At 37.1% G+C, this 13870-nt stretch overlaps 1 protein-coding gene across 1 annotated transcript in view; it reads right to left on the bottom strand.

Annotated features, from left to right (window-relative positions):
* Nucleotides 1–3948: 3948 nt before the first annotated feature.
* Nucleotides 3949–13870, bottom strand: part of LOC106870820 (uncharacterized protein C9orf85 homolog) — a 47755-nt gene continuing 37833 nt past the window's right edge. The window contains exons 3-4 of the mRNA XM_014917042.2: nt 5420–5505; nt 3949–4159 (exon numbers count right to left, since the gene is read on the bottom strand). Of these exons, the coding sequence (XP_014772528.1) occupies nt 3972–4159; nt 5420–5505 (274 nt within the window). The 3' untranslated portion in view covers nt 3949–3971. The remainder of the gene's footprint in view (nt 4160–5419; nt 5506–13870) is intronic.

Here is a 13870-nt window from a genome sequence, read left to right as displayed (position 1 = left end):
CCATTGCTTTTATTTATTTATTTATTTAGATAGATAGATAGATAGATAGATAGATAGATAGATAGATAGATAGATAGATAGATAGATAGATAGATAGATGTGTGTGTGTGTGTGTGTATGGCAGGTTTCCACCCAATTTCTGTCTTTCAAATTCACTCACAAGCCATTTCTCAGCCTGAGGCATTAGTAGAAGACACTTCTTGCCCAAGATGCCACACAATAGGATTGAACCCAAAACAATACATTTACAAAGTGAGCTTCTCAATCGCCTGGGCAAGCTATTTCTATTTCTTTTTCTTATTAAGTCTAATCACAATATTGTCCGTAATCTTCGTGTCTTGATTGTAAAAACCACACTACAGCTTCAAAATTGTCATCAAAGATTAGTGTGTTAAGATTTAGTTTCTGAATAAGAAATTCATATTCAACATGCTTTTGTTTTTTAATTTGTTTTTGTTTATTCTTGTTTTTCTATTTTACTTCTCTGATGGAGTCCCTTTCCTTCTGTTCTTGAGAGAAAAAAAAATGCAAGAAGATTTCTGCTTACTGAAAAAAACATGTGATTCCTCTGTTAAAGATCACTTATTATCACATGGCCTAGATTACATAATCACATGATTCACTTGAGTCTTACAATGTTTATTGCTACCTGAACTCTTATAGTTCCTCCTTCTCTCTCTCTCTCTCTCTCTCTCTCTCTCTCTTTCTTTTCCTTCCTTTTGGTTATGAATCTCTTTCTGTCTGTCTATATTTCTCTGATACCCACCACTTTTTCTGATAAACACCTCCTCTCCCACTTTCTTCAATCATCATCATCATCATCATCGTTTAACGTCCGCTTTCCATGCTAGCATGGGTTGGACGAGTTGACTGAGGACTGGTGAAACCGGATGGCAACACCAGGCTCCATTCCATTCTCTAAAATAGATATGGCTGGCAAAAAAAAAAACACAACAAATAATTAATAATAATAATAATAATGATAATGATAATAATGATAATAATAATAATAATGATGATGATGATAATCCTTTCTACTATAGGCACAAGGCCTGAAATTTGGGGAAGTGGGGGTAGTCGATTTCATTGACCCCAGTGTTCAACTGGTACTTAATTTACTGACCCTGAAAGGATCTGGTAGTGAACAGCTGACACTGTAGAACATCTCCAACGTTAGAAGCTGTGCAAAGGCAATAATTTCTATCTAACAAATATCCACCCCATCCTTTTTCTCTTACACATCTCATCCTCTTTCCATAACACATTCCCCTCTCATCCTCTCTTTCACAGACCATTTTCTCATTCATCTCTCCATGTGAGAACTCACCAGTTAAATGGTAGTCAACATATTTATATAACGAACGTCAGAATTCTTATTTGGAAATTCTAGTAATCCGATAAACACCATTAACTTATATTGTTATATTTCAGGATGATCATCGTTTTTTTTCTTGACAAATAAACACACGCACTATATATTCATTCTGCTTGTTTATTATTCATTCATTCACTTGTTTATTATTGTTCTTAATTTTATCTTATGCCCGTTGTCTGGAAATCATTTGCCACACATCTGTTACCTCTTTGGAACAGGAGACATGTGGGATGGAAGAGTTGCTGAAGAGGTCACCGACATGACAAATGATTTCCAGACAATGGACATAAGATAAAATAATAAATGAGTGAAGACTGAAAATATAATGCATGTATTTAATCTCCAGTCACCATGTTCTGCATGGCATAGTGCAGTGTTTCCTGTCGGATGGGAGCAATGAGTGTTGAAAAAGTAGCAAAGGCTTGTGTTTCATAAAGTTTAGATGGTTTTTAAACTTTTTTAACTTTTCTAACACTAAGGCAAAGAATAATAGAAAAGAAAGAAAAGCTATATGGATGCAAGCTCAATTGAGAACTACAGCCCCAGTGGAAGCAAGTATCATAATCCCTAGTTTAGGAATTAAAGGCTTGGGTTCAAATCCCATCCAGAAATCAAAAAACTCATGGCAATCAGAGACGTAAACTGATTCCAAGGAAGGACCAAACATGATTTATAACTTATTTAGTCATATTCTTTGTAATCTATAACTTCTTAGCCTGTATTAATATTGGTAGTCAAAGTAATAAGTAATTTTTGTCGCAGCTGAAATCTTTTTCTGACACAAACCATTTAATTGTGGAAACAGATAATATACACTCTTCCAGTTCTCAACCCAAAGAAAGTAAATTGAAAGTATGGGGCACTTAGGGCCGATGTCTTGGCTTTCAGCGTTCTAAGCCAACCTTATAATGTACGCCTCTTTCTCCTAATCCTACAATGCCTTCTCCAATTTTGATTGCGGACTTCGTGCCTAAAAAAAAATGTTAATTCAGGAGTTACTTCCCCTGAGATACTGACGGCGTTTTGATAAACAAGGGAGATAATTTAGCGTTAGACTAAGCAGAATATCATCTTATTAGCATTGAGCAGAAAGAATATTGGACAGTGTTTGGTGTATCTCTTCACTTGGGGAGTTGGAATCCGACCGAAGCTTACTGTGGCTTCCATGCATCAGAGAACTATATAATTAATTGTTTCCATTGCTGAAATTATTAGTAAAAATAAAATTTGCTAGGTTTTTTTTCTATACAAACATTTTTAGTTTTATTTCGTTTTTGGATTTGGTTTGCAAGGTTCTTTATGTGAGTTCGTGTGTTGAAGCATATTCTGTTGTGTCTGGGGAGAATCATTCTCTTTTAGTGCCTTATAATTTAACACATTCACCGGTAAAACTTCAACTCATTTCCTTTATTTTTCTAAAATTTTCGTTGAGTCTTGCAACCTTTTCAATAGATGTTAAGAGTCCCCAAACAACAGAATTTTTAGTTTTGATTCCTGGAATCATAGAATCGATGTTTTAGAGTCCATTTTCCACGAAAGCGTGGAGAACTAGACTTTAAAACGATGATGATGAGAAAGACAACATGCCGAAGTGGTAAGGATTTGATTTAATAGATCTGCTGCAAATGATTTGATTTCTGGTTAGGATAGCAAAACTACTCGATTTTCAACTTAATCATCGACCGAAAATAAATATCAGATCTAAAAACATTCTTAGACTTCATGCTTCTTCTTGGAGAAGACACTAGGAAACATTTCTGATGTATATTTCTATACTTTATTCAGAGCAGCTAACACGATGTTCAACAATAATGAGAACTAAAAACTGTGTTTAATAGCGAGTAAAATAAAAATGAAATTATGATTCATTGGACTTTCGGAGGTGTACTTTTCGGGTAAGTGATTTGATCTGAGACCGTGTGTCGAAACTTAAACGAATGTTTAAGTGGGGTTAACAATGTTTGTGTACTTTTGACTGGATAATATGTCTTCATAATCGTTTTATTTATTGAAACAGATCCAAAAATACAAAGGAAATAGCGTTAGGTACACACGACAATGGCTATTTGAGTCAGCAGTTACACTGTTCTGGGTACTTGAGTAAATAGCTGGTCAAATCTGGACATTTTGTTTACTTGGAGTATAAACTATAAAAATTATCTCCCAAAAAGGAGCACCAACTATAATGTTAATAAATCGACTTTTCGACTGCGGAAAATCAGATGTCCGCATAAGTTACCTCCCTTAGATCATCGAACCACATATCTCCAAGAACTGTATTGCAGGAAACAATTTTGCGGAGATTTACAGAATTAACACATTTCCTTGTGATACCGTAAATGAATAAGATAAAAGAAACCAAAAATGAAAACTGCTGCTGCCAAACGCTGGTTATCTGAGCCTCTCTCTCTTTTTTCTCAATGAATACCACTAACCATTTCCCGTTTCAGAAAACATAGCTTTTGATGTTTATTTTTTCCCATCAATTAATCTTTGATTTGGGTTCTGCTTTTCATCTTCTGATAGAAAATTTTTTTTTAAATGAATACTCAATAACAACAAACACAATGATATTTGATATAAAATAATTTTAATATTAATTAGATACAGATAAATTAGTGAGAGATAGATTTACAGGACTATGACCTTTCTGGAAGCTTTTTTCTTCTTCCTCTTCAGAATCATCATCATCATCATCATCATCATCATCAGAATTACTTTGTTCTTCAGACAAATTACTGGAAGTTTTCTCTGTAGCTACAGGTTCTAGTTTTATGTGATGGCCTAGAAAGAGAGAAAGATAAAAAGAGAACTTCCACTTAAAGAAAATGAGAGAGAGAGAGAGAGAGAGAGAGCAAAGGAGAAAGAAAAAGAGAGCAAGAGATTAACAACTCAGCTTATATCCCTGTAGTAGAACATTCTGGAGACAGTTATCCCTCAACAATAATATGCAGAAATGACCAACTTGTTCCTTTGTCCATTCTTCGATTTATACATTGACACCATTTACAGAATGTAAAGAGCTGGAACAAATACCACAAGTTATTTTGTCTCATTTTCTGACAATTCCACGAATTCATTGCACTATACTTGTACTTTATTTTATTGAACCCAGAACAATAAAATGTAAAGTTGCCCTCAGCAAGATTTGAACTCAGAACATAAACATATAGGCGTAGGAGTGGCTGTGTGGTAAGTAGCTTGCTTACAAACCACATGGTTCCAGGTTCAGTCTCACTGCGTGGCACCTTGGGCAAGTGTCTTCTACTATAGCCTCGGGCCGACCAAAGCCTTGTGAGTGGATTTGGTAGACGGAAACTGAAAGAAGCCCGTCGTATATATGTATATATCTATGTGTGTGTGTATGTATACGTTTGTGTGTCTGTGTTTGTCCCCGCCAACACCACTTGACAACTGATGCTCGTGTGTTTACGTCCCTGCAACTTAGTGGTTCAGCAAAAAAGACAGATAGAATGAGTACTCGGCTTACAAAGAATAAGTCCTGGGATTGATTTGTTTGACTAAAGGCAGTGCTCCAGCATGGCCACAGTCAAATGACTGAAAGAAGTTAAAAAAAAAAGAAAGAAAAAAAGAATGCTGCAAGGCATTTCGTATTCCTTTCTTTTTGTCTGACGTTGTTAAAATGGTGGATCATATCTTGATTAAAACATCCATCTTAGGACATGTCCATAATTTCCTTGGTAGGCCACTTGAGAAAAAGTAAAATAAACAAACAACTACTACTACTACTACTACTTGTCTTCCCATGGAATCAAGTGTAACTAAAAATGGTATGAGAAACAAATTCTTAAACAATGTTTTCTACTTCATGTCTGAAGTGATTCAAAAGAAGAGGAGGTGGGGACTGTTTCCAGCATTAAACCCATGACTTAAATAACTGTCTGCGAATCTCTAAATTAGCAGAACAACTCAACCCAACCACAGTTAAAACAAGACAACTAAGTCTAGAATTCAGATCAAAGAATTCTTTGATGGTTGTATTACATTACAGAAAAAAAACGAATGATTTTAAAATTCTATTACCAGATACTTGTGTGGCATTATCACTACATTCCGAACTGCAATCACTGCATCTGTCTGCACATTCACTGTCTGGATTGGTTTCCGCGCTGTAAACATATAAGAAAGAAGAGCCGTGTTGCAGATGATAAGAAATGATGTTAATGACCGATTAATGGAAGAAGAAAAATAACAGCAAAAGAAACAAAAGAAAATAACCAAAAACATAAAAGGAAAGAAACACGAAAGGCAGTGGCTGAGAAGATGCAGTTAACAATTTAACCCTTTGATGTTCCGATTATTCTGTCAAATGTGATGCTTGTTTATTCACGTTGTTTTGAAATAATCCTGCATTATCTCAAAGCGTCAAGATTTCATCGACATGATTGCTTGTTTGCCGAATGACATTGTAGGGTAGGTGTGAGAGGTCAGATCAGTCCAGTATGAGCTGGATAAAGCCAGCTTAAATACTAAAGGGTTAAGGTCGTGCTGAATAGAACAAGAGTTCAATACTACTATAGTTTTGGGCTGACCAAAGCCTTGTGAGGAGATTGCAGATTTGGTAGATGGAAGCTGAAAGAAGCCCGTCGTGTGTATATGTGTGTGTATACATTTGTGTGTCTGTGTTTGTCACCCCATCATTGCTGGACAACCGAAGTTGGTGTCCCCATAACTTAGTGGTTCAGCAAAAGAGGCCAATAGACTAAGTATTAGGCTTACAACAATTAAGTCCGGGGGGGGGGGTCGATTTATTTGACTGAAGGCAGTGCTCCAGCATGTCCAGTCAAATGACTGAAACAAATAAAAGAATAAAAGAATATATGAAAGCACTGAGTCCACTTTGTAGACTGGTTGGCATCGGGAAGGGCATCCAGCCATAAAAACCGGGCCAAAGCAGACAGTGGAGTTCAGTAAAGTCCTCTGGATTGCCAGCTCCTGTCAAACCATCCAACCCATGCCAACATGGGACACAAACGTTAAATGATGATGCTGCTACTGCTGATGATGAATGGCAAAAAATACAGAAGGTAAAACAATGCTAAAGTAACGACCCTATTGGATGGTTTAATTACAAAGATGCTTTTGATTCTTAATTCAGACTGTCGTTCATTATTATGATGATTGTGCCATGGAAGCATATCAGAAATTCTTGTGATGCCATTGGAAGATGGATAAATTTTTTGTCAGTCATTGAAATCAGAGCTCAGCAACCATCAACTTCTGCAGGAATACAATAATGTGGGAGCAGGAACATTTTAATATTTGAAGGCTGGATCGAATTAACTGTAATCTAATATGATTGCATTAAAAAAAAAAACAAAGAATTTTAGTACAAATCTGAAAAATGTAATTACATTTACTGTGAAAATGTAATTATGAATAATGAAACAAGAAATAAAAATGTCATTGTCGGCATCGATATTTAACATCCATATTTTATGCTGGCATGTATTGGGATGGTATGACAAGGTATGAGGGGGCCAAGGAGTGCACCAATCTCTAATGTTAGCAGGGTGGCACCATTTGAAAGCTAAAAGGATGCAAAACGCATTGTGACCAGCAATGTATAACAACATCTGATAGTCTGGTCGATCAAATGATCATGTGATATATGTGTGTGTGTGTATATGTGTATCATCATCATCATCATCATCATCATCGTTTAACGTCCGCTTTCCATGCTAGCATGGGTTGGACGATTTGACTGAGGACTGGTGCAACCGGATGGCTACACCAGGCTCCAATCTAATTTGGCAGAGTTTCTACAGCTGGATGCCCTTCCTAACGCCAACCACTCCGAGAGTGTATATATATATATATATATATATATATATATATATATATATATATATATATATATATATATATATATATATGATTGTCAATGTATCATGTATCTGAATAAGAAGCACTCTAAATTATAGAGCAATAAAGTATTAAAGCATTCACCAATGCCAGTACTTTTACCCTCTGATGACCCTTTGACCAATTGACTATAACAACTTTCCATCTTTGAAAGATGAAGAGTTAAATTTGTATTTGTAAAGCGTTTGATGAGCTGTCCACAAAGCTGTGGCTTTCATGGATGCGAAACCATTGGTCACTCTACAACCAGACTTAAACTCTCTGAGTGGTTGGCGTTAGGAAGGGCATCCAGCTGTAGAAACTCTGCCAAATTAGATTGGAGCCTGGTGTTGCCATCCGGTTTCACCAGTCCTCAGTCAAATCGTCCAACCCATGCTAGCATGGAAAGCGGACGTTAAACGATGATGATGATGATGATGATGATATATATATATATGTACATACATAACAGGTTCAGGCATGGCTGTGGGCAACTTCTTGTCTCGACCAGTGCAACTCTTCCTCACCGGATGTCCTGACTGGGCAATGCGGCATGAATGTCTAGCTTCAGTTTTAGTCACATGAGTCTTTTAGTTCACACCTCACCTGCAAATGGTAGCAGCTGTATGATTTTCATCTGTTACTGATATATTTTCATGTTATCTAATACCCTACATCTATAAGAGATAGTATCTCAGGACAGATACCACAGTTAATTTGCCTTTCCATGATGTATTTGCATTAAGTAGGATACACAGATTGCCAACTTTATTGTTGCTGTTTAGTCGATCAACTCCAAACAAACTGACCTCAGGTCAAAGACATGCCGACTGTGATGATCCAGTTATTTTACGGTCATGTTGGACCACATTATCCACATTGCTTCATTCAGAGGTCCCAAGTAGTAATGAAACGACCAGAGAATGTCCCGATTCTTTTGACCCACATACGTATAAGCACAACCACACATGCACACAGAGGATCAATCACATATGCAGCCATATTCCAACTGGTTTTTTATTTCTTTTTATTTTGGGATTACATTACAAGGTAACATACAAGGATTTCTTCATATAGAAGTGATTCTGCTCTTTTCTTCAACTGAAAGGAGTCTTCAGGTCTACAAAAGATGGTGGTGGTGGTGGTGGTGGTGGTAAGTGTTTAAGGGAGTGGTAGTGTTCTAAGAGATAGTAGTGGTGATGGTGATGCTGTGCGAATATTTAGAGAGATAGTGGTGTTGATGGTGGTGTGAAGATTAAAAGAGACAGCAGTGTTGTTGTTGTTGCTGTTGGTGGTGGTGGGGTGAGAGTGTGATGGTAGTGTGAGATATAATGGTAGTAGTGATGGTGGTGGGAGTGTTAGTGGTTAATGGTGGTAGTGCAAGTGTTTAAGATGGTGGCACAGAGCACTATTAGAAAGAAGTGACACGTGAACCTGAAACAGGTGGTGGTGGTGGTGGTGGTGGCGGTGGAGGTGGTTGTATGAAGAAAGAGTATTTGTGAAGGTGTGGAGAAGTGTGTAAGGGTCTCAGAGATGTTTTAGTTGGCGAGCTGACATTGACAGACCAAACATGATGATGGTGGTGGTGGTGGTGGTGGTGGTGGTGCAATGTGTTGTAGTATGAGTGGGTGGGGCACATAGTGGGTGGATGGAAGCTGGAAGGAAGATCAATAACAAGAAAACAATAGTACACATCAATCATCCTTTCCCCTGACACACATCAACTGCTACACTACCATCAAAGTGAACCCACACCATAAGGTGATTCATTGGTGAAGTGGAGGAGAGAGAGGGGGGGAGAGAGATAGAGAGAGAGAGAGATGAAAGGCACTAGATGTAGGAAATGGAGAAAGAGAAAAACATAGGAAGAAAGATATGGGACAAAAGAACATGAGAGAGAGAGAGAGAGAGATAAGAGATAACAGACCTATCCACAAGTGATGAATATGTATACACCAAATATAAACTGCAAAAAGAGAATATACACTCACACACGAAATATGCATAAGGATCATACAAACACATGCAAACGTACTGAGGGAAAGGAAGACGATTTGACTGGAGTTGGTAAGCCAGAGAGCTGCACTGAGCCTCAGTCTATATATATGTGTATATATATATATATATATATATGGGGGGGGGGGTTAAATATATATATACACACACACACGAACAAGAAACTCCATCATGGAACAACTTACATAATTACACACGTGTGTGTATAATAGTACACACTTCAACATATGCACATACAATGATTGAATATTTTATACGCGCATGTGTGTGTGTGTGTGTGTGTGTGTGTGTGTGAACAGCCAAGATTATACAAACGTACTTATGCAACCATCTACATGGGTGGTCACACGCACACACACACACACACACACAGAAACAGACGCACACACTTTGGATTATCAGCAAAACTCAAATCAAAGCACAAAGGACTTTGTTATTTTCTTCCTCTGAGACTGAAAGACAGAAACAGATTCAGAAAAGTTAATCCTGCTTAGTCATGCCATGTCATACAACAAAAACAACAACACAGCCCGCCACCCTGCTGGTGCCAGATTGAAGCAGGGCCCATCCCATGCGTAAGACACAACTCAACCATCCAGCAAGGGTGTATGAAAATAGTGAAGAGCAATCAGTGTTGTTGTTGTTGCTGGTGGTGGCTGTCATGTCGTCATCACCATCATCATCCTAACATCCATTTACCACATGCTTGGTTTCGATTTCCAGACCAGGCGTTGTGTGTGTTTATTGAGCGAAAACACCTAAAGCTCCACGAGGCACCGGCAGTGGGTGGTGGTGACTCCTGTTGTACTCTTTCGCCCCAACTTTCTCTCACTCTTTCTTCCTGTTTCTTGAGTAATGCTGCGATGGACTGGCGTCCCGTCCAGCTGGGGGGAACACATACGCCATAGAAACCGGGAAACCAGGCCCATGAGCCTGGCTAGGCTTGAAAAGGGCGCATAAATAATAAACATATATATATATATATATATATATATATAAGTGTAACTGCCCAAAATGGTAGTGACTTCTGGAACTTGACTGATGAAAGAAAGCCACGAATGACCTGTCTTTTTTTAGTCTGTCCTTCTAATTGTTGTTTCTCTTGACCGCCTTTGTATCGTCTATCTGGCCAAACATTTTAATGTCCTCTATTGCGTTTTTGTTCTATTTATATATATATATATATATGATAGGCTTCCATACAGTTTCCATCTACCAAATTTGCTTACGAGGCTTTGGCTGGCCTGGAGCTATAGCAGAAGACATTTGTCCAGCATGTGACACAGTGGAACCGAACCCGAGACCACATGATTGGGAAGCAAGCTTCTAAATCACACAGCTGAATCTGCATGTGTTGGACTTAAGAACAATCATGATGATGCTGACGATGGTGGTGGTAGTGGTGGTGATGGCCACTTCATGTAGGGTGGCCATTGTTGATGGTCAAGGGCTCCAGTCCAACCATGATCATTTTTTTTTATATCTAAGACTACTGCTTACATTATCTGACATGACCTTATCTGTTTATTAAGGCAGAGGGTAGGATTCAAGGGCAAATTGGCTTGTTATTTCTAACAGATCATATGACAGTATAGAAACTCCCTTGCAGACAACAACAACAACAACAAACAACAGTCACATGGGTGTGTCAGGGTTGTTTGGCCACAATATTTTCATATGCAGCCACGTAAGCTGTGATTTTTTTTTTATCCTCCTGGGGCTACTTGTACAGCAACAACAAAAACAAGAGCAACATTTCAATTGAATGTCTCGCAAACTGACTCCCTAGGAAAGCTTCAACAACAACAACAATACCCGAACAACATCTGTTACATTGAATGTCTTGGGTGGGGTTAGGGCAAAATATTTCATTTGGTCTCCAGTTCCAATTACAATAACAACAAAAGAAAACAAAAAATACAACCTATTTATGTGATGTAATAAAAATATCAGTTCTATAAAAGAAACAGAAGAAAGAATAGTTGCGGCAATCCTGTATATTTTTCTAAAGGTTATTAAATAACAGGATTTAAGTGATTCTTATTTGCTAGCTAGGACACAGGATTTTGTTTTGCAGCCATAATATACTACCAAGTATGTTAAAAATTTACAAGTCAATACTGTGTCTCACTTTTTGTGTTAGCAGTGTGATGTTCTCATTTTAAAGTTTATCTGTACAGATTTTCTACAGAGTTCAGAGCCAGCACTGTAGGTCATGACATTTCATATACAAATACGTCTATGTAAACAATGCAATCGAAGATCAAAAAGATATGTAACAAGTGTAGAAACATATTTCAAGACTTATTGCTCTTTCATTAGTACCACATCCAACTCATCAACTATCCACAGACGTATAGCTTAAATACTCACTAAGTTCAGTAGTGTAACACTATTGGTTAGACTAATTTACATATTAAACACACTCCTGGCAACTGATATGTAAATATTTTTTATATCTTCAATTGCATTGTTTACATAGGCATATTCGTATACAGAATGTTGTAACTTTTAGGGTTGGCTCTGAACTCTATAGAAAATCTATAGAGATAAACCTAAGTGATTCTGTCCAAGAATTAAATTCACTTGACCTTTATAAGTTTTATTTATTTCAGTCATTGGACTGTGGCCATGCTGGAGCACTGCCTGGAAGAGTTTAGGTTTAGTCAAACAAATTGAACCTGAAACTTATTTTCAAGCCTGGTACTCATCCCATCAGTCTCTTTTGCTGAACCACTAAGTTACAGAGATGTAAATAAACCAATATTGGTTATCAAGGGTGGGGGGACACAGAGAAACCCACACACACACACACAAACATATATATACACACATTGAGCATCTTTTAGTTTCTGTCTACCAAATCCACTCACAAGGTTTTGGTTGTCCTGGGATTATAATAGGAGACACTTGGCCAAGGTGCCATGCAGTGGGACAGAACCCAAAACCGTGTAATCCATAAGTAAACTTCTCACCACACAACAACACCTGTCATAAACACACACACACACACAGAGGCTTACACATACATAACAAATAAAATGAAACAACTTTTTAAAAATAAATTCCCTGCAAGCTGTTGGAATTGGTTAAGGTTGTACACATGAGTATGATAGATTCTAGAATATTTCAGATGTTATTTAATATCTCAGAAAATAACACAATTTTTCGGACTATATGTAGGTTGCTGTAAACACACAGCTACACATATGCACACCTACATGTTGACATACATGCATATATGTGGTCTACATGAATACACACACACACATGCTCACAGACTAAGTTTGAAAATGCCTCACTTGGCAAAAATTAAATCCAAACCATGCTTATCTGCAGAGAAGTGATGGAAATAATTATCAAAAAGATGAAAATGAAAAAAAGAATAAAAAAAAAAGAAAATTTTTCCTTCCATTTATTGTTTTCTAATTACAAAAGTAGAATGAGCTTCTTTCAGGTAAATTTTAACATATCCAGATTCCTAAAAGAATTTTTAATTACCTATTTTTATTTATTTGTATATTTAATTTTTTAAAGGATGCCGTGGGGTTTTTTTTGGGGGGGGGGTCGCTTTTTGTTGTTGTTGTTTTTTTTTGCTTTTTTTTCTATGGCTGATAATAAACTCACCAAAACATGAAATGGGAATGGAATCTATTTTGTTCAGTGAACCAAACTTAAAGAAACAGAGTTGCATGTTTTGCCCCAAGGGAGTACAAAAGACATGATGGTTGCAGAGAGATTGTGTTTTGGCAGCTGAATTTCCTGCTAACGATTCATTCAGCTGTAAAACAGGAATAAAGGGAACCTGTTTTATTTTATTCAGCCACCCAGAGTGAGACAAAGTCTTAAAGGGGATTGGATGGGAAGAAATTACAATAGCTTCAGTGAGATTTGAACACATAACCCCAGTCATTAGTGATTTCAATTTGTAGATAATTATACATAATGAACCATTTGTTTAGTGTATGTGTGTGTATGTGAGAGAGAGAGAGAGACAGAGAGAGAGACAGACAGACCAGACAGAGAGACAGACAGAGAGACAGACAGACAGACAGACCAGACTGACAGACAGACAGAGGGAGGGAGAGACTCGCATTTCTAAAGTACAAAATATTTCAGTGCACCCACACCAAACTTCTCATCAGTTCCCACTAAAACTGCCCTGACAAAAATCTTGCTGCATTACATAACAAGATGCCAAAAACAAGACAAAAAGGAAAACAAACAAACAAACACAGAACACCAAAAAATATACCAAAAATAAAAAAGTAAAAAAACAAACGCAAACATGGCAATTTATTTCTATAAACAAATATTAAACGGATGAACAAGCAGGCATTTTAGAAAGCAATCTACTTCAGTCCTGGAGTTCAATCCATACACTTTGCACCCCGCACCATCCCTTTTTTTTATGTTTAACTCTATTATTGTTGTTGTTGTTATTATTATTATTATTATTATTATTATTATTATTATTATTATTATTATTATTTAGAATTTAGTTAAAACTTAAAGCTTTATTTCTATTAAGGGCATTACTCAGACTCAATCATGTGCGTGTGTGTGTGTGTGTGTGTGTATGTGTACATGCACACGTTACTATATGTATATATA

The sequence above is a fragment of the Octopus bimaculoides genome, chromosome 15, assembly GCF_001194135.2.
Source record: "Octopus bimaculoides isolate UCB-OBI-ISO-001 chromosome 15, ASM119413v2, whole genome shotgun sequence".
Lineage (NCBI taxonomy): Eukaryota > Metazoa > Mollusca > Cephalopoda > Octopoda > Octopodidae > Octopus > Octopus bimaculoides.
Note: the sequence above shows the minus strand (reverse complement) of the source record. Positions and strands in the feature narration are given on the sequence as shown.